The 24,853-nt window shown below is 44.2% G+C and overlaps 1 protein-coding gene across 29 annotated transcripts in view; it reads left to right on the top strand.

Annotated features, from left to right (window-relative positions):
• Zfp385b (zinc finger protein 385B) overlaps positions 1–24,853 on the top strand; it is a 372,515-nt gene that overhangs the window by 298,153 nt on the left and 49,509 nt on the right. For 16 of the 29 annotated variants that reach the window (NM_001433355.1, NM_001107736.3, NM_001433357.1 and 13 more), the window contains 1 exon segment: positions 6,530–6,640. In NM_001433355.1, coding sequence (NP_001420284.1) covers positions 6,530–6,640 — 111 coding nt within the window. 29 annotated transcript variants of the gene reach the window in all.

The raw sequence follows: 24,853 nt of genomic DNA, 5'->3' as shown, positions 1-24,853 counted from the left end.
CGTGATGTATGGTCCCCACCATCCACTGCAGTGTCCCTCCACTAGGGTGAGTGTGGACAGAGACCCCTGCCAAAGCATGAAGCCTGACTCCAGAACTCGAGAACTTGAGAATGAACAGCGATTGCATTTCTCCGAGTCCAGGATTATTCTTCTGTGCAGGGAAAATTATAAGTGGTCCTCTTCGCCTGCTGGAGGAGAATAACGAGCTCCCCTCTCCATGCACCCTAGCTAGAGTAACCTCACCAGTACTTCTGGTTGTCTGTCAGCATCATTAGGCAGCTAGGGGAAGGAATTACAAAGCAAGTAGCCATGCAGGTCAACACTGAAGTCACACAGTGAGAGGAGGCTCCTGGATAACCCAAGGATGAGAAGGCCAGACAGGGAGCATAGAGCCCAAGGTTGGAAGGAGCATAGAAAACTGGCCGATTTTCCTTTCTGTCTCTTCCCCATATCCTCTTATTTTGCTCAATAGTGATTTTCACCCTCCAGATTCCAATTAATTACCATGTACAGCATCACATTTCAACCTTAAAACTACGTTCTCTCTCATCTTTGACTCATTTCTCCATGCAGACTGGGACATCATCTGAACCACAGTAGAACTCCAGGGATGTTTAGTGGATGGATGATATATTTATCATATCATATATCTTAATACTGAACCCCTGGCTTCTAATTGTATTTAATAGCAATGGACTTACTGAATTGTGTAGGTAATTTGTGCTTACCAATTTTTTTTCTTTTCTTTTTTTTTCTTCTATTTTTATTTTTAAAAATGGATATTTCTTATTTACATTTCAAATGTTATTCCCTTTCCCGGTTTCCTGTCCATCAGCCCCATAACCCCTTCCCCTCCCCTTCTATATGGGTGTTTCCCTCCGCATCCACCTCCCATTACTGCCCGCCCCCAACAATCCCTTTTGGACATTACCAAAAATACATAATTGGTTTCAAGGTGAAATTGCCTTAAGAACAGCAGTGGATAAAAGAAAGTCCTTTAAAATTCTTGAACAACACCCCCTACTTAATAGGGTAGCACGGGGGCTCTTCCTAGTCACAGCCTTCCTCCAGAGCTAAATTGTTTAAAGACATCGGATGCAGCTTCAGTTTCAGCCTCTTGAAAAGTGTTGGGATGGCTGAACAAATGTCTGATTCTATTGACGTTCCATCTAGAGAACCATCTAGTGTCTAAAATATGATCCAGCCCTGAGCTGCTGCCCCGGAGACCCTGCCGATCCTCGGCGGAAGGCAGCCACGGCGCAGCCTGTGTGCTACTACCTCTCTGTGTCTGGGTCCCTCCACAGCCACCCGTTTGCATCTGATTGCTTAGCCCGTGCAGTTGCAAATTACTTTTTGCTATAGTCAGGGACAGTAATGGCTTTTTAAAAAATATTCATGCAGGTTTGCGGGCCTCACGATCTTGAGTGTACCAAAGAGATGTTTGTTCTTGTTTTGATGTTGAAAATGTTATAGACGGGTAGTGGGGCCAGCTCCGTTAGTTCTCCTATCCGTGGCCCCCGGTTGCCTTCCCGGTTCCCGATAACGGCCACCACCCCATCCGTTTTTATCACCCACCACTTAATGGGCACTGATAGGTTTTGCTTTTCATGTCTGCGTGTTTTCATTAGACGCACCGCAGAGCGCTCAGTCTCGCTACTCTGTAGGTAGTGAGCGTTCCAGCTTCTTCACGCACATGAGCGGGAGAAACGGGTTTCTAAAACATGTCGATGTGTGTGGATGTGCGCGTTCTACTCAAAGTACCAGATGGTCACTTCTAACTTTTACTTTTTTTAGAAAAGAAGAGGCTTATTTGGGACCAATAAATTCTTCCAGGTAAGGGACTCTGGTAGCTGGAGCGTGGCAGGGATTTGGTTTACTTGTTTGTTTTTTTCCTTTTGAAAGCTTTGTTTTGATTATTTTCCAGTGAATCATAATTTTTCCCATCCCCAGACTTTTTTGTGTGTAAATTGAAATAGCATGAACTAAATTGGTCTAAGTAAGTAACAAGCATTCGGTCATTTAAAATTAAATCCTATACTTTTAATAATATTCGTTTATTAACAATTAAATGCCCATGAACTGTCAATTAAATCTTTTAAAATATTGCTTTGGTGTGTAATTGCAATTCTTCCAATAATTTACCTTAATATTGTATATGTGAAGTCATCATTATATTATATATATAAGTAATGTTTAGTTGGTAAATTTAATTACTTGACATTGCAGGGTTTATGAGAATGTCTCTATTATTCTAGGATGCATTTTTTATTCCGGATATTATTGTGTGAATAATAGAATTGCCACTGCTGTATGCCTTTCTGGGGCGATGTTAGGAAGCATCTCCACAGCCCAGGTGCTGAGGAATAGACTCTGTCCAACTTTATCGTCCCAGATCTATCAATGAGCGCACTGGAGTCATTTACAGGAGTGAGCGGAACTCAGAGGTAGCTGAATTACCAGGAACTCTTCCCTTGTAGGCGATACATGGGCGTCTGTGCCCTGTGAGGGGTCCTTCCCACCTCATGGATAACGCCTATAAACTGCACCACTCAAGAGCATCCTGGGCAATTTGCAAACAATTTCTCAACCATGTTCATTGCTTACTCCTTAAGTAATCTTGCGGGAGGGAGAGACCTGGGAGGGAGAGACCTGGGAGGGAGAGACCTGGGAGAGGATAGCACGAAGGCTCGTGAACCCCATAAGCCCCATGAGCCGTGAAGGTTCTCCGTCCCTCCAGGGAGGATCGCAGCAGCTCTGACACTGTGCGCTGGTGATCTTGTCCCTGTGCGCTGTGTGCCCCGTGAAGCAGGTTCACCACAAATAACGGATGTGCCTGGCAGGTCTTACTCTGACTGTAGAGGAAGAGCATCCCACTAGTAAGACCGACAAACAAAAAAAATGTGTATGCTAGTGTCATTCCATCTCACCTTTAGAACGCTGCAGAAGACGTGAAACAAAACTTCGGAATATTATCACTTTCTACGTTTTAAAAATCTGAAAACCTCTTTACGATGCTGCAGATTTAAATCTCGCCCGTACGGTTTAGGCGTTCCAGGTCAGGTGGCAGGACCCGGAGCACCAGCACCTCTTTCAAGGGATCAGACAGGCTGGGCAACCGGAGCATCCACACCCCTTTACATCCTTTAAAATACACGACCAACAAACCATATCTGAATTAGAAACCTGTGCTTGTAACTGTTTTCAGACTCTGTTGCTGAGGGAAACACCCTGGGAAGCAACAGAGGTGGGGGATCCACAGGTATTGCTCCTCTTCGTCCCCACAGGAGAAAACACAACTTTAAAAGAGCAGCCTTTCAATTCTAGGTCACAGGTTTTTGGTTTTTTTTTTTTTTTTTTTTTCCCAACCGTCCCTGGCTCTGTTTATTCTGGCCTGGGATGAAGCAAAACACTGCGACGTTAGGATGGTGCCGCAGAGGCTACGTGTGTCATTGCAGACCGGAAGCAGGGTGTGAGGGGATCCGGAGCCAGGTAAAGCCTTCGGCACCACGTGCCCAGTGGTCTGCTTACGCCAGCGAGGCCTGTCTCCTTAATGACACCAGTGAAAGATCAAACATGGAGCCCGGGTGGGGCATTTTCTACTGAAGCCATGGGAGGAGAGATCCATTCGGATCTCAGTCTGTTACAGCAGCTGTGTCCTGATGGGCGAGAGGAGAAACCAGAGGCGTTCCTGGAGGCTTTCCTTCTTGCTCTTCAACTCCACCCTGGTCACAGCCTATTGAGCCTTGCCACCTGCGTTAGGGTGGGTCCTCTTCCCCTTAGCTGGTCCTCTCTGGAAAGGGCCCCCCACTCACACACACACACACACACACACACACACACACACACACACTCACACACACACACACACAGAGAGAGAGAGAGAGAGAGAGAGAGAGAGAGAGAGAGAGAGAGAGAGAGAGGTGCGCTTCATCCCCTGGGCATCTCTCAGTCCTGACTGGCATTTGGGGTTCACCACCAAAATAGACGTCATCCACGAGAAAGATAGAAGGGATTAAGACAAGGGGTGAACATGGGTGCTTTCTGAAAATCCATGTAAGGAGACCAATCATGTTCCAGTGGAAGCTAGAGTGTGTGAGGCAGCGGGGAGAGACTCTGAGATGGCTAGCTGTAAGTCGTTCGAACGAAGGTAGCAAACCAGGAAACCGGGAAGCCCTTAAAGCTGCTGTCCCAACTGAATGGCCTCTGAGGAAATCTAGGATTGTACACACTGCAGAAGCCAAGTCTGGTGCCGGTGTCTTGCATGGACCTCCTTAACATGCATTGGGATGCGGGTGGCTGGGGACTTGTCTGCCTCTGTGTTTGGAGTGTTCAGCCATGACTTTCCCTTAGGGATGGAGAAGAGGAAGCAATGTTTTCAGGCTGAGGTCATACCAGTGTCAGATTTGAACAGGACACAGTTATATTAGGAGTTCTTAGAAAAAAGAATTTAAGGGGAATGTTTCTATTCAGGGATTGTGTTGGATCCACCCCTAATGATCTCGGCTTAATAAAAATCTTAAAGTAGAATGCTTTAAGTTCGTATTTTATGTGTGCTGATGTGTCATTCCACAGGTAAAACCAGGATACGTGCGTTTATTTTAAGCAATGGACAATTTTATTTTTAGGATTATTTTTAAATACATTTTTAAAATGAGGGATTGGGGGAAATGTACATTGTAGATATGGCTTGCAGGATATTATTATTTATGTCTTTTCAAAAGCACCTTGCAGAAGATGAAGCATTAGTGTAGACCTCCAGCATAGGTGAGCACGGTAGCATGCATGAATTAGTGTATGGCAGACACCCACACAATGTCACTACTTGTGTTTCACACATCAACAGGAAGTCTAAGAATAAAAACTATCTCAGCAAAAGGCTCTTTTATTAACTTTAAAATCGGGGGCATTTTAATGCTGCCAATTAAGTTATTAGCCTGTTTTATTTTTAAGCCCAATACAAACTGCTGTGCTAATATATCCATAGGGGCCATCAGAAAGTGTTCAGATGTATGCATCTGCAGATAAAATAAATACCCAGTGTCTTCTTCCCTGGTCTTACGGGATTTACTTTGCCTGCTCATGGTTTGTTTTCGCCCAGCCTCGTTCTGTTTTGTCTAATTCTCATGCGGTAAAGTCGAGGTCTGTCAAGGTAGGACGGTGGCAATGCTTGACTAGCAGTGATAAAGCCCTAGGTCAGGATGTGAGGCCGTTTCTACCACTCCAGAGAATGTACATTCAAACCACCACTCCTCAGTGGTAATTCATTTACTGTCACTTCTCCCAACTCTTAAACTTGTAACAAAGAGCAGGCTAATTCAACGACTTTGAAGTTTTAATTCTGGAGAATTTCAGACACGAGTACACTGTATTTACCTAGTTTCTACTCCTCCCCCCACTGACTTCTCGGGTGCTCCCCATCCCCGTTGAATGTCCCTCATAACAGCAGTAATTCTGCCCTCTTTTGTGCTCTGTATAAGCTCTCCTAGGTGCTAATGCTGTACTTCGTTGATTTACAGGCATGATCAGCGATGGTGTTTATTTCTTGTCTCTCAAATGTCATCAAGTAATCCAATGTTAGACTCTGAGCTGGGGAGATTTCCTAGGTGACGGTGTCAGTTGACCTGTCCTTGTTCGAGTCACACCTGTTGATGAGTAGCTCTTGGCTTCTCGTCTGCATTGTTCTGTGAACCTCCAGTTGTCTGATTTTAATGCTGGGGATTAGCTCGTGGGCCGGGCGAGAGAATCCCCACCTACTCCTTTTATCTGCTTTGCAAATAGAATCCTTACTTTTCCTAAGCGTGACGGCTCTACACCATGCGTTTTTCCGTGGCTGAATACTTTTATTACTGTATATTTCCCCAAATATGTATATTTTATATGCAAGCCAAAAGGAGTCACAGGCTATAAATCAAAACCTTGCTTGTGATCAATATTTAAACAAGGATTGCGTATTAGCCAATCTCTTACATGCATCTGAGTGTGTTCATTTGTAATCTACTTTCCAGAACAGTGAGTTTCGATCCATAGAATGTGAAAGCTAATAAATTATTTTAAAATAAAGAGTACACACTTTCTGATCTGTAGTGAGAGCCTGACATTTACAACTTGGCCGTAAATCAAAACCTAAGAAGTTAAATATATCTGTGGTAACTGTCACTGAGGTCATCCGAGACCGGTGGAGCATTATCGCTTCCTCCACGGAAAACTAACAGCTCAATTTTAACGCTAACACGCGGGACTTTGGTTTTCTGAGAGTAGACTCTGAGATAGCTCATGCCTTCTTTCACGGACCCTGGATCGCGAGGCATGTGGTGATTCTCTTGTGGTCCTCTCCGCGTTACCACTTCAAACAGGTTTGTTTTGCTTATGTTTTTATTCCCAATCCCGGAGACAAGAGTGTTACTGATGAGTGAGAGTCTTTGGTAGCCTCAGCCGGGAACTAGGAGTAGTTTCTGCTCGTCTTGCCCACAGTGCTGTCTCTCCTTTGAAGGTGATTTTGACTTTTTGTTTTTAATCATTTGCTCTTCAGATGGACCCCGTGCAGAAAGCAGTCATTAACCACACGTTTGGAGTCTCCATTCCCCCAAAGAAGAAACAAGTTATCTCTTGTAATGTCTGTCAGCTTCGCTTTAACTCGGATGTAAGTACCACCTTTGTGTTGCTCTCTGAAGTGTGTGGAGCTGATGCTGATTGGTCTGAATACGAATAAGCCTCTTCACGCATGCGCGCTCTGTGGCAGCTGAGCGCTGCTTCCTCCTGGCGGTTGCCAAGTGACTTAGATTCAGTGCTTCAAATTCCAACGTTAGGACGAGTGGTTGATCCTGAAAATGAAGACACTCTCTGCACAGACAGCCTTGCCTGTACAGTTCTATACTTGATCCCATCAATTCTATTTCCTTATCAAAAATACTTGAAAATTAGAACATGCGAAACAGAATTCAGTGAATGCTGAGGGAGACCATTGTTATCTTTGACAGGAACTAACACGATTCATGCATGTGTTCAATCTTACTAAAAACTTATTGTACAAGTTATTTTCCATTTCATAGAAATGTAGGGAAAATTATTATAACTAGCCAACACAGACATTCTGTTAAAAAGATACCAAGCAGAGGATAAAATCTAAGGAGATTTTTAAATGTATATATATATATATATGCATATATATATGCATATATATATATATATGCAAAATAAATAACAATAGACATTTGGTATTATTCAACTACCAGATAAGGTCAGTTACCACTGCATATGGGAATCTGAGGACTGCATCTTGGCTGTGGAATTTCCCAAGCTTCTGAACTCAAAAAGGCATTTTGCAAAAAAGCAGATTTAATGTGCTTTTAGAAATACAAAGAGAGAGAGAGAGACATCCTTCTTCACAGATAACATGGTGTGACATTTTCGCAATTCTACACAGTAAGGACAACGGAATTACACTACTGGAAAAGAAGAGAAGGGGGTCAGGATGTGAAAAGTTCTATTTAGTGTGATTCCCACCAAAGTCTAGTGAACGCTCAGTACCTCATAAAATGAATTTAAATGAACCTGAGTAAACAGAGGGAAGTAGGATGCTAATTCATTTGACACCTCCGCCTCCCTGAGCTATCAGTACTCCCCAAAGAGAGCAGCAGAGTGAATATGCCCAACCCCCCCAACCTTCCCTTTTGTTAAAAGTCAGCCACTTAGCCAGCCACACATAAGAAAGAATGAAAAATCCTTACATGCATAAATTTCGAAGATTTTTATACTTCATGATTTTATTACTTACTATAAAATTTACAGTAATCAATTGAAAAACCACTCCATCTTGGAGCTGGATAGATAGCTCAGTGGTGAAAAGTACTCGTTGCTTTTGCAGAGGATCTGGGTTCCATTCCCAGCACCATCCAGAACTCCAATTTCAGGAGAACTGGCACCCTCTACTGGCCATCATGGGTACTGCACACTAGTGCATTTGCATCCATACAGGGAAAACACCCATACACATAAAGTTAAATAAATCTTAAAAACCTTACCCATTAGAACTTCTCAAGCCCTATTTGTCATTCATAAATGCTATCAATACCTTAGTACTTTTTATATAACTTGATAGCATTTGTTTATGGACCTATATCTAAATGCAAGTATCTTTCCGTTTTTCTTACATACAGATAACAAATTTTTCTCTGCCTTTGCTTGTTTAGTTTTTACAGTGTTCATGAACGTGTATGTGTGTGTTAAATGTGCATGTGTGTACAGGCATGCATGCACACATGTGAGAAAGAGTGAGAAGGTCAGAGGTTGATATCAGGTGTTTTCCTCAACACCCTCCCCCCTTTTTCTTGTGACGGGGTCTCTCGCTAAACCTTGAGCTCATCTTTTTGGCTAGATTATCTGGCCAGTGAGCTCCAGAGATCCGATTGGCTCTGCTCCCCAGAACAGGGCCACCACTCCTGACACTTCCATGTATGCTTAGGCCCTCATGCTTGCAAGGCAGACGACACTTTACCCTCCAGCTACCTCTCCACGTCACATTACAGTGCTTCACTCACAAGCTACTCTATCAACATAGAGCGTTCCTTAAATCCCTTTGTTTGCAAATGTGGTAGACAAAGATGCTTATATACTCTTAATATGTTCCCTACATCACAAAGGGGAAGTCAGTTAGCAGATGGGATTAAAGGTGGCACCATCTGTCTCGATCACCCACCACATTCTCGTATGCCCAGTGTACTGGGCTCCTTAAAAAGGGAAGGAGACAGAAGAAGCAGTCATTGATGCTCCATTATGAGGAGAATTTGTTTGCTCACTGACGCCTTTGTAGATAAAGGAAGGTTCCAAAAGCCAAGGAGTGTGCACAGGTTGCAGAAAGCCCCACGAGGGAAGTCAGTTTTACAGATGTGGTCATTTTAGCCCAAAAAGATACATATCAGGGGCTGGGGATTTAGCTCAGTGGTAGAGCGCTTGCCTAGCAAGTGCAAGGCCCTGGGTTCGGTCCCCAGCTCCGAAAAAAAGAAAAGAAAAAAAAAAAAAAAGAAAAAAGATACATATCCCATTTCTGATGACCAACTACAAGATAATACATTTGTGTTGCTTTTAGCTTGCGATGGTCTCCTGTGAAAGCGGTAGAAAGCTATGTCATCAGCCTCTGTGCCCGTGTCCCGTACTCTGTTACTTAGCACCCAACAGCAGTCTGTGTGTGTGTCCCGTGGCCGTTTGTTCTAGGTGAGCATGTGGGGTGTCTCCTGTTTAGGAGTGCTGCGTGTATTTTCATAGTCAGTACTCAGCAGAACTAGGATCCGGGGGCCTTGCCTCTAAATCTGCAGGTGCGCCTACAGTACTATTTCATCACTTGACTTTTGTCCAAGGGTTGACTGGACCCCTCCTGGATGGTGGTGGGACATTCCGAAGAAGCAGCTTCTACCAGCAGATGATATCACTGTGTCTGTCTGGAGTCTGTCCTTACACAGAAAACTAGGACAGGTTGCCGGTCTCCCACTCATTGAGTCCTGGAGGGCCAGGGGCGGTGACACACACCTTTATCCACACTCAGAATGCAGAGGGAGCGGGGACAGGTCCCTCAGAATTTAAGGACAAACAGGCTACATAGACACTGTCAAATAAATAAATAAATAAATAAAATTTTAAAACAGTTGCTGAGCACAGACTTACATTCTGGTTCTGGTTCTGAACTTGGAAAATGATGCCCACACTGCTGGCCTTGGTTTTCTCTTCTGTGACAGGAACTAAATGGACCTGTCCAGCTCTGTGATTAAAAACAATCTCCATGGCATGGCCATTAGCAGAACAGGACAAACACATCTGCCTTACAGATAGGACAGCTAAGACCTCAGAATTCTACTTCCTACTGTGTCACAGAAGCCAGGTATGGTAGTACACACCTACAATCCCAGAACTGAGGAGGAGGAGGAGGACGAGGATGAGGACGAGGAAGAAGAGGAGGAGAAAGAGGAGGAGGAGAAAGAAGAGGAAGAAGAGGAGGAGGAGGAGGAGGGCCAGGAGTTGAAGGCCAGTCTTGTCTAAAGAGCAGGTGTGAGGCTTGTATAACATGAGACCCTGTTTGAAAAACCAAAATACAAAACAAACCAACAAAGTAAAAAACTTACCTGCTCCATGGGTCACTTGGGGGTGGTGTGAGACTCTTCTCTCTACACTGCAGAGCCTCTCACCCCTGTGGTTCGTGCTCCCTGTCATCCATTTTTTTCGAGTGCATTAGCACGGGCACGACAGCTGCACATGAGTTAGCGGAGGACCATCGGCTTCCTGTCACCGCTCACCAGCTCTGAGGAGAACAAAGACAGTAATGAGATTTCTGAGTCATGCTTAGATACTAGGCAATAGAACCGCAAAAATCTGGATGGCAAACTTAGAATTGTGACATCTATGCGTTCCCAGTGTTTAGTGATGGCGCTATAATCTGCATAACTGAGCTCTCTAACTGAGCATTTTTTATTGGGGGAGAAAGTTTATTATTTTATAATTACCCTATTTACATTTTAATGCAAGAATTAAGAAGATGCCCATCCTTATTTCCTTTAATAACATTTCTAAATCAGCCTGAGACTGAATTGGCTTCAGTCGTCAGTGTAGAAAATACGTTTATTGAAAGATCTGGAAGGCAAATTTGCACAGTAAACAGGCTGCACTCCACGGTGCTCCATAACCCACATAAAACATACCAGGGTAGGCCTCTCGCAGTGAAGCTCGGAGCGACCTAGTTTAAGGGTTCCGCAGCCCCCTCTGTCCAGCTTTGATCGTCTCAGTAGAATCCCACTGTTGGGAAGGGAAAGACTACAGCTTTGTTTACACAATGCAGCCTTATGTAAATGAGTGAGCATTAATCACAAACATTTCCCAAGTGAACCTTTACAAATTGACAGCATTAACTTTGCCAGAGGCAGGCACTGCCGTCCAGGAAAAATACAGTCTCCAAAAGTCCTAGACCTTTGCACAGATAAGTGCAGACGCCAGCTCCTCTCTCCTCCTCATCTTCGTCTCTCCTTTGATCCCAAACTAGGGTAAGCCAAACTTGGGTTGTCATGCACCTGCATGTTCCTTCTACAACTGGAGGATGACTGTAGATTGATGAACCTGAGTAGGAATCCTTACCTATGAGCTGGAAACCGCCATCTCCAGGGATGAGCCCAGTCATCAACCCTGGGAAATGAGCTAGCGTACGCTTTGAGAATAATACCTTGAGGCGGCCATTCTTTTCCCTTTTTGGATAGTTCGGAAGTTGGGAGGTCACAAATCATTAATTTGCATATTCATTTCAGTTCACTGGAGATTAGCAGTAGAAGGATCATAAATGCAAATGGAGTTTCATGTAGCATCAGAGCGGAGCAACTTGGTTTTTTTTTTTTAAGTGTTTAAAAACAGATGACATCATCATCTTCCTCCTCTTCCTCTTCCTCCTCCTCTTCCTCCCCCATATTATGATCGTCACATAACCCAGTTCACTGTGAGCGATCTTTGTCTCACCCAGATCCCCGTGCTTCGTGGGGAACCAGGAAAAAGAGCACAGCGCTCTAATCGAGTTCTGCAGACTCTGATTCAGGAATCGACCCTAAAATTTTTGGAATTGGTCCTTAAGGCCACAAATCGTGAAGCATGAGATAGTACCCCCTGATGCTAACTAATGCCATAGGCTTTCATTACTAACATGGCGCCACCCCTTCGGCATTGCGAAGTCTACAGCACTGCTCTTTTGCATAGCATCTTCAACGCTGACTCCCATCATAGCCCGCATTCTCTTCATCTTATTTACTTTATGTGTTTGGGGGTCGGCGGGTTTTCTTGATTTCTGGGCGGGTAACGGTGCCGGCTTTGGTTTAGCCAGTATCTCTTGATTTTTAGCCCTCTGTCTTTCATGCTGTGCTCTGTGCCTCCCTGTCTGGGGATGTAAAGAGGTGACCTCATGCCATTTCATTGATTGACCTCAGAATATTATAGACAGACAGGAAACTAAAGGTTTGCTTCAAGGATAAAATGGTAGGGAGGTCAGCCATTCGTGTGAACATTTTCCAGGGTGACCTCACTCTCCTATTCTTGACTACAAACCTGTGACATTTCAAAAAATCACAGTCACTCAGAGATCGGTGGCAATTCCCAAGACTGCGGCAAGCAGGTGATTGGTGCTTGTGCAAACCTGGCACCCCCACTTTGCCTCTCTCATTTTGCTTCCTTCATTTGGCCCAGATTGTGCCCTCCGGTCTTTGTGCCTGTTCTCTCCTCCCTGCCCTGTTGTAAGTCTTATTCTCACCTCCTGATTTCCTTTGCATATAAAAATCTCACAGTGTCATTGCTCCTGCCTTCTGTAAGCCATCTTCACCCATGCGACATTTAAGGAACCTTCCTTCCTTCTGTGTCTGCTAGAGGCACGGGCAGTCTCTGCAGCCCACCCAACAGAATCCTCCACCGTCATGAGGTTGGCCACAAAGCCACAGCTCTGGGCTCCGCATAAATTTCTTTCCCACATGCTGTCAGTGGGTCCCCCCATCTCTTGGCCACCAGACCTGACCGTCCTTCTCCACCAGCTGTCATTTTGACACCACCAAGTCCCTGCAGCAGCTGCCCTTCCTAGGAAATCAAATCACCCAAGAGCTGGAACCTTGTTAGGCATAACCTCAGAAAATGTCCCTTTTAGCAAAACCAGTGCAAGGCATGCTGCCTTGCATGGACTTTATGAAAGTCGGGTACCATTCAGGATTGACATCCTTGAGCTATCTTTTCTTTCTGAAATATGACTTCCCTGTTCTTTCCAAACCATTACATTGCTTCTTCCTTCCTTCTCCACAGTCTTGCCTTCTCCTCCGATGCCTTTTCTCTTTCCTCGTCCTCTGACCCAGTGGAGTAACAAACGCTCTGCCCTCCCTATCTGTCTTCAGCATTGCTAGCGTTTTTAGTTAAGTCTTTTCTTTCCTTAAGCAGATTCTTTGCTTTCAACTTGGAAAATATATCCTCTGATGTTTGACTCTCCCCAACGTAAGGTCACTGTCACGTGAGTCCATCCAACTTCTAGACAAGCGTCAAGGCTATGCATTAACCGTTCCCAGCCCCGTGTGTATGCATCTAACTACACACATCTACTCTGTTGCTCTTGACAGCCCTTGGGATTGACAGCTGCTGCTCTGTGGTTTTGTTTGTGTAAACGCCTATGAATTACGTAAAGTAGGCCTTCTATACTCAGGGGATCCACAAACATGGCGGATGTCCTCCCCGACTCCCTTGCACACATCTGTACTAAAAAACGCATGCCGTTCTCCTTGACTTCATTCCCTAAACAATACAGCACAATTGCATAGAATTTATATTTTAATGATGGTGTCAACATTCTGGAGATGACTTTAGGAGAATATAGGAGGCTATATTCAAATCCTGTGTCATTTTATATACGGAACTTCTGCAGTCACAGATTCTGGCACTCAAGGAAAGCTTCTGGGACTATCCCTCCCCCCCCCCCCCCCCATGAACTCAAGGAGTGGCTACACGTACATCCGCGGCTAAGTTGCACGCACTCGAGAGCACTATTATATGTTACCTGTGCTAACAGAGCTCCTACTGAACAAACAAAAAGAGACATGAAAGTCGCTCCTCCCTCACTGGAATGTGGATCTGTGGTGTGGCGATGAAGGGGTTGGACTTCCGAGGAACTTGGCAGCAGGTGATTAAGTCGAGAGATACTGCAGGGATCCTGGGCTCACTGCCGATCCAGGAGCCGCAGTGCTTACTATGAAATTTACATCTGCGATTAAGCTGTAGGAATTATTAGAAAAATTAACACGGTAAGTTTGAAGATGCAAACAATCCTGTGAGAACAAAGGTGTGATGCCCCGAATAGAAGGGATCAATAGCGTCCAGTAGAATCCAGAAAGGGAGAGCTAGCCTTGTCAAACATTTTACATTTTTCCCCATAAATAAGACTATTTATATTGATTCTTAGGTTTGGAGGGTAGCGAAGCAGATAGGAGGTAATTAAAGGCATAAATCTCCAGGGTCTGAGAAGGTAATTCTCTGTTTCTCAGACAGAGCCGACAAAATGATGAACAGTTTTTGCCTCAACATGACAGAAATATGGCGTGATTACATGGAACAGGGACACGGGGTGCTAAAAGTTTTCTTCAATAGCCGCCATTAGGCCGAGCTCTTAAGAGTTCAGTCACCTCTTTGAGGTGCATAGTAGCTACTCATTAAATTCTTTAGAACCTCACTTCCATGGTAGCATAGTCTGAGAATGTGAACACAGCTGTCCCTTCTATTTTAAATATACATGGAGAACCTAGGACTGATTTTTAAACGTACCACTCAGGGCTGGAGGGATGGCTTCCTCCAAGAAAGCATCTGCCACACAAGTATGAGGACCACAATTTGACACCAGTTTGTAATCCCAGTGCCAACGGGTCTGAGACACCCAGAAGCTTAGTTCTGAGTTCAGTGATAGACCCTGTACCGAGAGAGAGAGAGAGAGAGAGAGAGAGAGAGAGAGAGAGAGAGAGAGAGAGAATATATTTGCCACTGGGAGAAATAGACTATATTAAAGGAACAGGCTTTTTGTTGTTGTTGTTTTATTTTGTTTTGTTTTGTTTTAAAGTGAGCATACCAACTTTTAGAGACCAGTCAGACCCCATATTGAAATCAGGCATCATACATGACTTAGTATTTTTCTGGTTTAATTGTAGAGATGCCTCTCATGACATGGAACCATAGCATTCACTCGTCTCCAGCCATATTTGGTGGCGGTGCACAGAATGCAAATGTGCACGTTGGAATGAAGGGACCAACACCCACCCTTGCTCATCAGGGTCCATTCTCCAGAGAAACCCACTGGCACCTCTGACTCACTGTCAGCTGTGGGCTATTCCCAGTGAGCGCCTGGCTAATCAGATATTAATACAGCTTAAAAAAAAACATTGGACACGTTACTGCTCACTTCCCAAATTCTTCAGTGAGTGGCCCTTTAAGTAAACAACCTTTTCTCGTTAATCCCTTAAAAGCTTCCCCAAGCCTGTTATTGGTGGTTTCCCCTAAGGTTTCCATGCCACCTGGGCCTTGGGGAAGACTGTTGAGTCTTCCTGCATTCACTTCTTCCCCGGATATAAATTTCCTCAGTTAAGACTGACTCCAGAATCGTTAACAATAAGGAAAGGCCTCACGTGATTTCTGTGGCCTGGGATTTCGGCTACACATGCATTCGATATGTAATTAAGGACAGATAGGAATTCTAAGCTGAGCACACGTAGACTCGGTGTGATTAGCAGCTGGTCTCACGTAGATATCTGGGCTTTACCTTAGGAAGCATTTGGTTTCCCGTAGCTCCTCCGCACGATGCTTTATTAGACGGTTGGCTAGACTCCTCGCCATCTTCACAGCGAGAAATGGAAAGAATTATTTATGTATGACCCATGCAGAAGAAAAATATGGTTAGGAGTTTGTATGCTCCACTGCTGGAGGAAGAGGGGTGCCTTGAGACAGTTTGGAACATTCTGCAAGAAAAGGGCCTTTTAGCTAATTTTGCCTCTCGGCAGCTCCTTGAGTAACATGGGAGCGTTTTGCACTGTGGGCCGAAGGACTTGGCGTCTGTAGCCAAGCAAGGCCGTGGGAACCTTCCATGTGCATCAAGAAGGGTGGAAGAGGACAGCAGAGAAAGGATGATTGTTTCAGCTGGTTTCTAAAATATAGAAGCTGTGTGAACAGTGGAATTGAGGGGGGTTCTTCAAGGACAGAAAAGCAACTAAGAAAAAAAGAACTATCAAAATGTAAATTTTTAAAAAATCCAATAAAAGAAAAAACCTATCAAGACAGTCCCTGCCTCAAAAGGAAGGTCTGAGCAGTTACCACCCAGACTTGGTCATCTACATTTTAAGGCTGCCGAACTGTATGGTGGTGCTAACTGCAGCAGAATGCTGGACAGAACAGAGCCTTGGCTGGGGTAGCCTCCAGTGGAACACTGGTGGGTCCCACCTCCCTGTCTGCTGCTACACCAACACTCTGCACACACGGTATCTGGAGTTGCACACAGGTGCACAGAGGTCGGGACTCGAGGGAAATAAAACATAAAAACTATGTAATTCTGTACATAGGGCTCAGCCAAGCTTGTGACAGTGGCTCATGACTTCCGTTCTAGCACTCGAGAAGTAGAAGTAGCTGGATCTCTGTGGTTTTTGAGGCTAGCCTGGACTGCGTATGGAGCACCAGGCTAGCCAGAGTATTTAGTGAGATCCTGTTTCATAAAATCAAGCAAAACAACAAAACCCAAATATGGCTTGCTACGTATGTGGTCCCTGCGGTCCTCGGATAGGCAAGAGGGAATCCATGGCCTCCCAGAATTATGTAGAATATTTTTTTATTTTCATTTCTGAAACCACAAGACAAGTGACTGATCTTTCTCCTGGGGAGGGGGGATATTCCACATGTTCCCATGTTCTAGATCTTAATAAATTTTAGAAACTAATATTTCATCTTACCTTAACTTTTTCTCTTCTTCCTCACTCCCTTCCTTCTTTTCTTTCTCTTTCTCCCTCTTTTCACTGGCAGTAGTGGTGAGCCCAGGGTCTCATACAAGGCAAGGCCAACTGAGCTAAATCACTACTGTGTGCTCATGTAAATCCAAAAGCAAGAGAACAAAACCTCTCTACCTCAACCCTCACCCCTGTTTTCTCTCTCTCTCTCTCTCTCTCTCTCTCTCTCTCTCTCTCTCTCTCTCTCTCTCTCTCTCTGAGAGTATATGCTGTGTTCACTGCTCAGACAACCAATCTCTGCCCTGGGCTTTGAGACTGGTTCAGAGCTTCCTGTTTTCTGTTGCCATCTGATTGTAAAGTGTGTGTTCACAGTGCTAACAGTGGTGAAACCAGGCCACAGGAAAGCAGGATGAGACTTACCAGGGAGAAGGGTTTGACCTGGAGAGGAGAGAGAGGGGTTGGATGAGAGTTGGAAATGACTAGAACTCACTCTATACACACATGAAACCCCACATGATCACCACTCCCACATCAAGAGAAAGCAAAGGGAGGATGCAGACAAGGACCCCGGAAAGCAGCTGCCCACACAGCCCGAGTGGTCATTGACGCAGTTTTAACTGAGTGCACCTTGATTTTTTATGTCTGTGACCTCACCATTAGCGTTACTGAACAGAGATGTAACAAGGGGTGTGGTCTGGCCATAACAAGTAATAATTCTCTTCCAGTATTCGTGATGTGTCTAATGACCATTGCAGATGGTTTGTACTGTTGCCAGTGGTCTGTAGGACATAGATATTTTTAAAAGAAAAAAAGTAGTGGGCCTCATGGGTAACATTTTTTTTTGCAAATGTAACAAGAAATAAATTTTAATTTTAAATAAGACAGTAAAAAGTGAGGGAAAAGCAAATAACTTGTGCCTTCTAATCACATGGATACATTCAGGAGGGAAAAAAAAACCCTTCAAACAAATTTCCTGTAGACACATAAAATTTAAAAAGTTAAAATGCTCCAAGATGTCTTTCTTGGCCTTTAAAATCTCTGTGGTATTGTGTGTTCATATCAGATCTATGGTTGCAATGCCACAGCATGAGTGGCAGAGGTTTGCAGATTTGAGCCCATCTGAAATCAGTCAGGAAAGATTGCATGTAGTGGAGTCAGTGTGAACTTGGAGTACTACTCAGAGTGTAAGTTCTCTGTATTATCTCGGCATAGTTAACATAGTTAAAAAATAAGTAACAAAATGGGCTTATTTTACACACGTGCACACACATGCACACACACACGCACACGCACACGCACAGACACACACACACAATTAAAACTTACTAGGTTGTACAGCTCAGTAGTAGAACACCTGCCTCACATGCCCCAGACCTTGGGTTCTGGCCCCATGCTGTGTGAGAGGGCATCACACACAAGAATAACCACTGCACTTACTTAGGACTTAGGCTAACAACAAAAGAACCTTACCAAGGAAGACTGTTTCAGTTTTGTAATTTATAGTTGCCACCATGGGGGCTGGAGAGGTGGCTCAGCAGTTAGGAACACTTGTGGTCTTACAGGAGAACATCTTTGGCTCCCAGCGCCCACGTGATGGCTCCCAGCCATGCATGACTCCAGTTCCAAGGGTCCCAGTGCCCTCTTCTGACCTCCCAAGTCATCAGGCACATATATGATACATATATACATACTTCATACACATAGCATAGGATGTTTATCTAAAACCATACTGCCAGCATATAATGAAAATGCAAAGTAGACTGGTTTTAGCCAGTTTTCTCGTTTAAATTATCTTCAGATCATCCAAATCCTTTCCCTCTGAGGGCCACTTAGGACCCTGCCTTCAGTGCGCCCCTGAGGACTGGTGTTCATTCCATAGGAATGAACTCTGGATCTGCTTACGCCCACGTTCACTTAGAGAGAGAGAGGGAGATGCAGAATATTGACTTGGGATCACAGACTTCCTTTTGTCTTTGATCCATCTGCTAAATGCTCCCAGAGAGCTGACTAACTTATACCATTGGCTGAGCTCAAGATGACCACTTGGGTTTTGCTCTGAAAAGAGCTATCATTCTGTATTATGAGGGACACGCACAGAATCCTTCTGTGTGGTGATTTGGGAGTTGATGTCATAGCCATTTAGTAATGTCAGTTTCTGTCATCTTTTCCTAGTGCCATTTGGGACGCCTAGAACACTAGATTCTGAAGGAGCCATTAATAATTGGTTAGGGTTTTGTAACTGAAATGGTTTAAGCCCACAGAATGCCCCTCACATACTTTTAAACTAAAAATACCATTTTGTGTCCAGTCTATACGTTTACACAGATGGTCAGAGAACAGAACGTTCATTAATCTTTGTAAGTCACGAGGAAATGACAGATCTCCACATGTGTAAAGTGCCACGACAGGTAGTTACAGGTATAAAATCAAAAGGAAAAGTTAGAAAAATTTAAAAACTGAAGATCTGACCCAACTCTCGAGCTAGCTTGATGGAGATTTGCAGACTGAATCATTTTCATTTGCATGCATGTCCATTTTTATAAATGTGATACTTGCTTGTTACCTTGGATTATATTAACCAGGGATCTTCGGTAATGCGGGTGTGTGATGTATGAACTGCATGTTTGTTGGTTGGTTCCAAGTTCTTACTTCAAAGATAGTGCGCGTGAGTCTGGCAAAGGGGAATCGAAGCCTGGCTGGTAACCAGTAGTGAAGACTTCTTAAGTCCACGTGTTTACTTACATGCACTGAAACATAAGCAGTGGTACCAGGCCAGTGCCTGCAGCCGATTTTAACAAAGTGCTTCATCTCTGGCAGCCAACAGCCTTAAAAAGAACTGTCCTTCCTGCCTTTTCTCCAGCCAGCAACATCTCTAAAAGTGTGGTCTTTGGATCTTCTATACACTACTGAGAATTCCCCCAGCCCACAGCCGTTTAGTAACGGCTTCTGCCATTCTTGCTTTTAAGGAACACTAGTGATTTTGTTTAAACAAGATAATGTCACCTAACATCCTCAAAATTCGGGGTCCTGACTGTGTCAGTCTTTTCTCCAGCTCCTGCCTCTGCCCTTGTTGCTGCCATCCTGCAACTGTAGTAACTTTGATCACCCTAAAGAGGACTCACCTCACCTTCCCACCCCTCGCCCTCTGGGTCTAGTTCCTGCACGTCTTTCAGGCCTTTAAATATTTCTGACTCGCTGTTTTCCATTGGCTGTATTAAATGTGTCTTAATTAGAATATATATTTATTTATAGAACTATTGGTTTATACACACACACACACACACACACACACACACACACACACGCATGCACACGCACGCACATTGATGATGATGGCAGGACAGAAACTAAATCCCTTTTGCAGTCTCTCTGGTACCTAGGTCAGTGTGAGGGAATGATTCTAAAGGGATCGTAGGAGTTACCAAATCCATGCTTTATGGTAAAAACTGGACTTAACATGACCTTAAAGGCTACCTCCCTAAGTCTGCTTTTACTCCAGATCACCTCTAGGCATTAGAGCAAATAGTGAGGGTCTGTCTGGCTTTGAATCCACCCCTGAGAAGGCTGTCTTGATCTAGGCTTGGGGCTTCCTTCATTGATCTACAATACGCTGATGAAAAGCCTGTTCTTTTAATCTTTCATTCAAATCCAAGATCTTCTGTAGAAGTTTGGACCAGTTCCTCTCAGCCTTATGCTCCCAGAAATGAAACTTAGAATGTATTTACAGATACTTTGGCAGTGTAGCGAGGCTCTTCTCTGACTAGATCATAACCCATCCACTCTAAGCTACATTCTGCCACGTGGCTGGTTACCTGTGCTCAGATATCATGTGTCGCTCGCCTCACGTCTTCCCAAGTGAATCTGGCTCTATCCCAGAATTCTTTCTCCTCCTGGATGTCCCACCTCCTATTTCCCGCCTAAGCCATAGGCCATCAGATCGATTATTGGTAGGCACCATATCCATACAGACATGAGATGTTCTCCCCACAGTCTTCCATTTCTGACATTGTGATTGAGCGACAGTAACTTTCCGACTTCTCTGTAGGCTCCCACCGATCTCACTTGCTTCATGTGGCTTTATGAGGTGAAATGAGGCTCTGCACAGACAGCGCTTAGCCCCGTGCCTGGCGCATGACAAACAACAACGGCAGCTGTGTGTCTATGTTTTTATTTTTGAACTCTGGGAACTGTGTCATAGCCTCTACGTTTGAAGCTTTTCTGGATACCGCGTTTCCGTTCTGGTGATGTGTTCTTCGACTCTTCAAAGTGGCGGGGCCAAGGTGCTCCGATTTCTCTTGAGGCAGCTATCAGTCCTTTATTTACACAAACAGGGCCACCGCTCAGCTTTTGGTGCAACGTTGCCAACTTCCAGAACAAGACGACCTCAGAGTCTACTATTTTCCAGTTATTTAATAAAGCTGATTTGAAATTGCAGAAAAGTGCTTTAGCACTTCATAAAGACCGAAGGTCTTCCTAGAAACTTAGGAGTTTTAATTTTTTTTCTCTTGGACTTTCTCACTGTGCCTTCTGTTTTGTCCTTTTCTCTCGTCCATCCTGCTTTCCTGGTGACCCTCCTGTCCTGACTGATGAGGTGCCTCCTGGCCGTCTCATGTCACCGTCTTCTCGAGAATCTTTCCTCGGATAGATTTTCTCTCCCACTGTGCATAACTGTTTTCTTGAGATTTCTTTTCTCAAATAGATTTCCTCCCCGCTGCACTTCATTCCTCGGGAACCCTGTCTGTCTCCAAAGGGTCATCCATCATCTTGTCGCCTGGCTCCAAACAATGCCTGCCGTCCAGCTACCTTCCTCAGCTAGCAATTGTTGAATCTCCCCAGTGTGTATCCTGTGAGCAGCCCAGACAGACACCCAAACAAAACCCTCATTTCTTCCCGAAACTACATTTTTGTATTTGTTTTTCTACCACTTTCTCTGCCATTTGGCTGAGACCAATTTAAACTCAGATCTATTTTGCCATCTTCTATCTTTACTTGAGCTCTGTTTGGAAGTCATAAAGATTATATAGTCATTCACTCGCCCGTCCGTCTGTGTGGTAAGTATTTATCAGATGCCTACTGTGTTTTAGGTAATACGTTAGGTGCAAGATAGATGATGAAGAACAGATAAGATCTTACAGTATCTCACAGTATGTGAGCCATAATGGCGGGCTGTGGTCTGGTAGGAGACAGAATTAATCAAATGGTCACATGAATTCCTAAATTCAAAACAGGGGAGGGCCTTCAGAAACGATCATACAGACTTGGAAAGGGGAGCTGCACTAGCATTTGGGGGGCTGTACTTTAGTATGCGACCTAGTGTAAGGTCATGGGAGGCTTCTTCAGGAAGGGAGTCTAGCCAGGTTCTGAGGGAAGAACAGGAATTAACTAAGACAAGACACAAGGGGCTAGCTAACCTCTAGGCTCAGGAAGAGAAGACTTCCTGTGTTTTACTTGGGCTGCGGCCATACCGTTTCTTTCTCAGAGAGCAACAGAGAGGAGCCAGACTAAAGCCAGAATTAGGGCGGGAGAAGGCCATGCGGGTTGCCAATATGATGATTTAGGTTTTTAAAACAGAATCAGTGAACCACGGTGGATTTTTAAAACCAAGGAATGGCCACAGTCAGATGCGTGTTTGTACATAGTGCCACAGAGAGCCGAGGAAGGCCTTTGTGTGGTCGCTGAGGAGGCTTTAAAAGGTGACAGCACATTTCATCAGGATGATTGTGACAGATAGCAAGAGGCAGCCTGACTGGAGAGGTGCTGGGGTGAACTACTCAGGCTCAGGCAATTCACAGGACGTGGGCGTTGAGAGTGATAAGAGGGTGACCCTGGTCCTTTCAGCAGCTGCAGGGAGATGCTGTTGACAGAAGAGGGAGGCGACTAGGTAGTTCAGAGAAAACAGCAACGTCTGTTACGAAGAGTTTAGCTTCGAGTTTTTATTGAAGATGCTCTGCTGTTCGGAGGCATCCAGAGCCTGGTTGTGCGAGCTGTGATGTGGGTGGGATTGGACAGAGAGCAGACTGGAGGGCCTGGGGTAAAACCTCAGAGAAGGATGAGGATACACAGTGTTTGTTAGATGACTGAGCAGAGGAGGCTCCACCTGCAAGAGCTCCCTACAATAAATCCCTGGCTCTCTCAGTCCATTCAAGTCTGGGCAAGTTCCCTTGGTCCCTGACATGCGCGTCATAGCCCTACAGCGTGCTACTCTAGTGTGCTGACCCTTAGGTTTGGTAGGTGAATCAAAGCTGCGGGTGTTTTCATTCCTGTTTTAGCTTGAGTAGATGGAGCCCTCGGGTGTAATGAAAGTTTCGATTAGTAAACTAGAATGACAACTTCAGGTTTAATCCGGTGCTGTGATATAAAGAGGAATTAACAGGGCAGGGCTGGCTGAGTCCTGTGTCCTTACCTCCCCTCAGTTACATGTGTGTATTATGAGAGTTTAGGGGAGAGGCTTTTCCTCTCCACACATCTTATTTCATCTGACTTACAACATTATGCCAGGGCCTAGGCCTTAGTCTGCCACTTTGACATGTGAATGTTTCAATAGCTGTAAAACAGGCTCTCAAATGATGAATGATAGATAACTAAGGTATCAATGTGTGAAATGCTGGTACAGCCACGTTTCAACCCTTTCCCGGAGCACTGCCCTCGCAGAGCTGCTCTACCGAGACAGCAGACGCTAAGGCTGTGAGTCATGGAATGTAAGAAGAAGACACAATACAAGTTCTCATTTTAGCCTTAATTGGCGTCATTTACGTAAATGTCTTTGATGCGTAAATAGAAACGAGTGTGATGCGTCCTTGGACCAGTTCACGGTAAATGTGAAAGTCTGAGAGCACGTGGTCCTTGTAGATACACTGGCCAAGCCTGTGAAGTCAGAGTCACCACAGAACCGGAGATGTCCTTCTGTCTCACCGTACCAGAGCAGTAACTAATGCCTTAATTCAAGGAAAGTGGATCGCTTACACTTTTAAAATAAATAGTTCAAAAATATTAAATAATCATTAACAAACCCTTAATATTAACATAAATTAAATAATTTTTTAAATTAAGATAATATTAAAATCTGTGTGATTCATAAAATGTTCTAAGGGGTTTAATATATAATATTTGCAATATGTCATATTTTAAATATTATAAAATAACTTTAAAGAAAATTAGGGGGCTGGGGATTTAGCTCAGTGGTAGAGCGCTTACCTAGGAAGCGCAAGGCCCTGGGTTCGATCCCCAGCTCCGAAAAAAAGAACCAAAAAAAAAAAAAAAAAAAAAAAAAAAAAAAAGAAAATTAGGTAGTTCCTAAATTATAAAAATGGGTTTTTTTAAATCATTTTATATTTTAGTCATGTCAATGTACAAAGCACTTGCCTTCCCATGCTGGATATAGTCATTTAGAGTGAATGGCTTATTTAGTACATCCTCTGGGGAATTAGCCATTTCCCTTTGATTTGAGCGTGGGAGAGTACCCCCCCCACCAGGGTTTATTGCTTCACTTTCCCCCCAGTCAAACTGTTGGACATTTATTAGGAATTCACTTATGCACGAGGTATTCGCTTACACGCTTATGGTGCTCAGGAGCTGACCCCCAACACAGGAGACGGCATAAGCATCCCTCAAAAACTACAGGACGGCAGTGCAAATTGCAGAGTGAACACTCTTCTTGTATTGTTTTGTTTTTTTTTAAAGAATAGGCATCTCAGACACTTGAAAACCCCTGGGTAAATTGTAATGATATTTATCAGAGATGCAATGCTGAAGACCTATACTGAAGAAGTCACACCAGTGTCCTACCATTTGATTGGTAAGAGAAAACTGTCTTCAAAACGCAAGCTCTGTGATTTCCATTGTTTACAAACAGAAGTGAGATTGGAATCATCTGGGTTGACCTCTACCTTAGCCAAAGCGTATCGTTGTTTTTTTTTTTTTTTTTTAATGGACATAAGTTTTAATTATGACCTACCTTGAAATGAAACGGAGAGCTGGGCAAGAGAGAGAACAGAACTGACCAAATGAAAGGACTTGCAGTCAGACAGCAGTTAATACAGGAGCTCCCAAATGACTGAGCCTCTTATCCTGCCCTTATCAACCCTAAGTGGGTAACTCGGTATGAGTTTGGATCTCTAAGGGAAGACGCTAAGGTTGCTAGGAATCATCCCAAATTAATAAACCGCCTTCAGATGACTAAAGTGAAGTCTGAAACTGAGGGAATTGACTGAGTCTGCTCCCTCGAAACTTCGAGAAGCCACCGTCTTGTTCTTTAAGGGGCACAAGCCGGTCTCCTCACCGCATCTCTCTGCTGATTATTAACTCAAGCTGCAGTGCCTGGGTCACCTGTAGAAGGTCTTATGTGCACATGAGTGTGCTTATGTGCAGCTTCCTATGCAAGCAGAAATGTA

Source organism: Rattus norvegicus, chromosome 3 (assembly GCF_021556685.1).
Source record: "Rattus norvegicus strain SHRSP/BbbUtx chromosome 3, alternate assembly SHRSP_T2T, whole genome shotgun sequence".
Lineage (NCBI taxonomy): Eukaryota > Metazoa > Chordata > Mammalia > Rodentia > Muridae > Rattus > Rattus norvegicus.
This window is presented reverse-complemented; position numbering and strand designations above follow the sequence as displayed.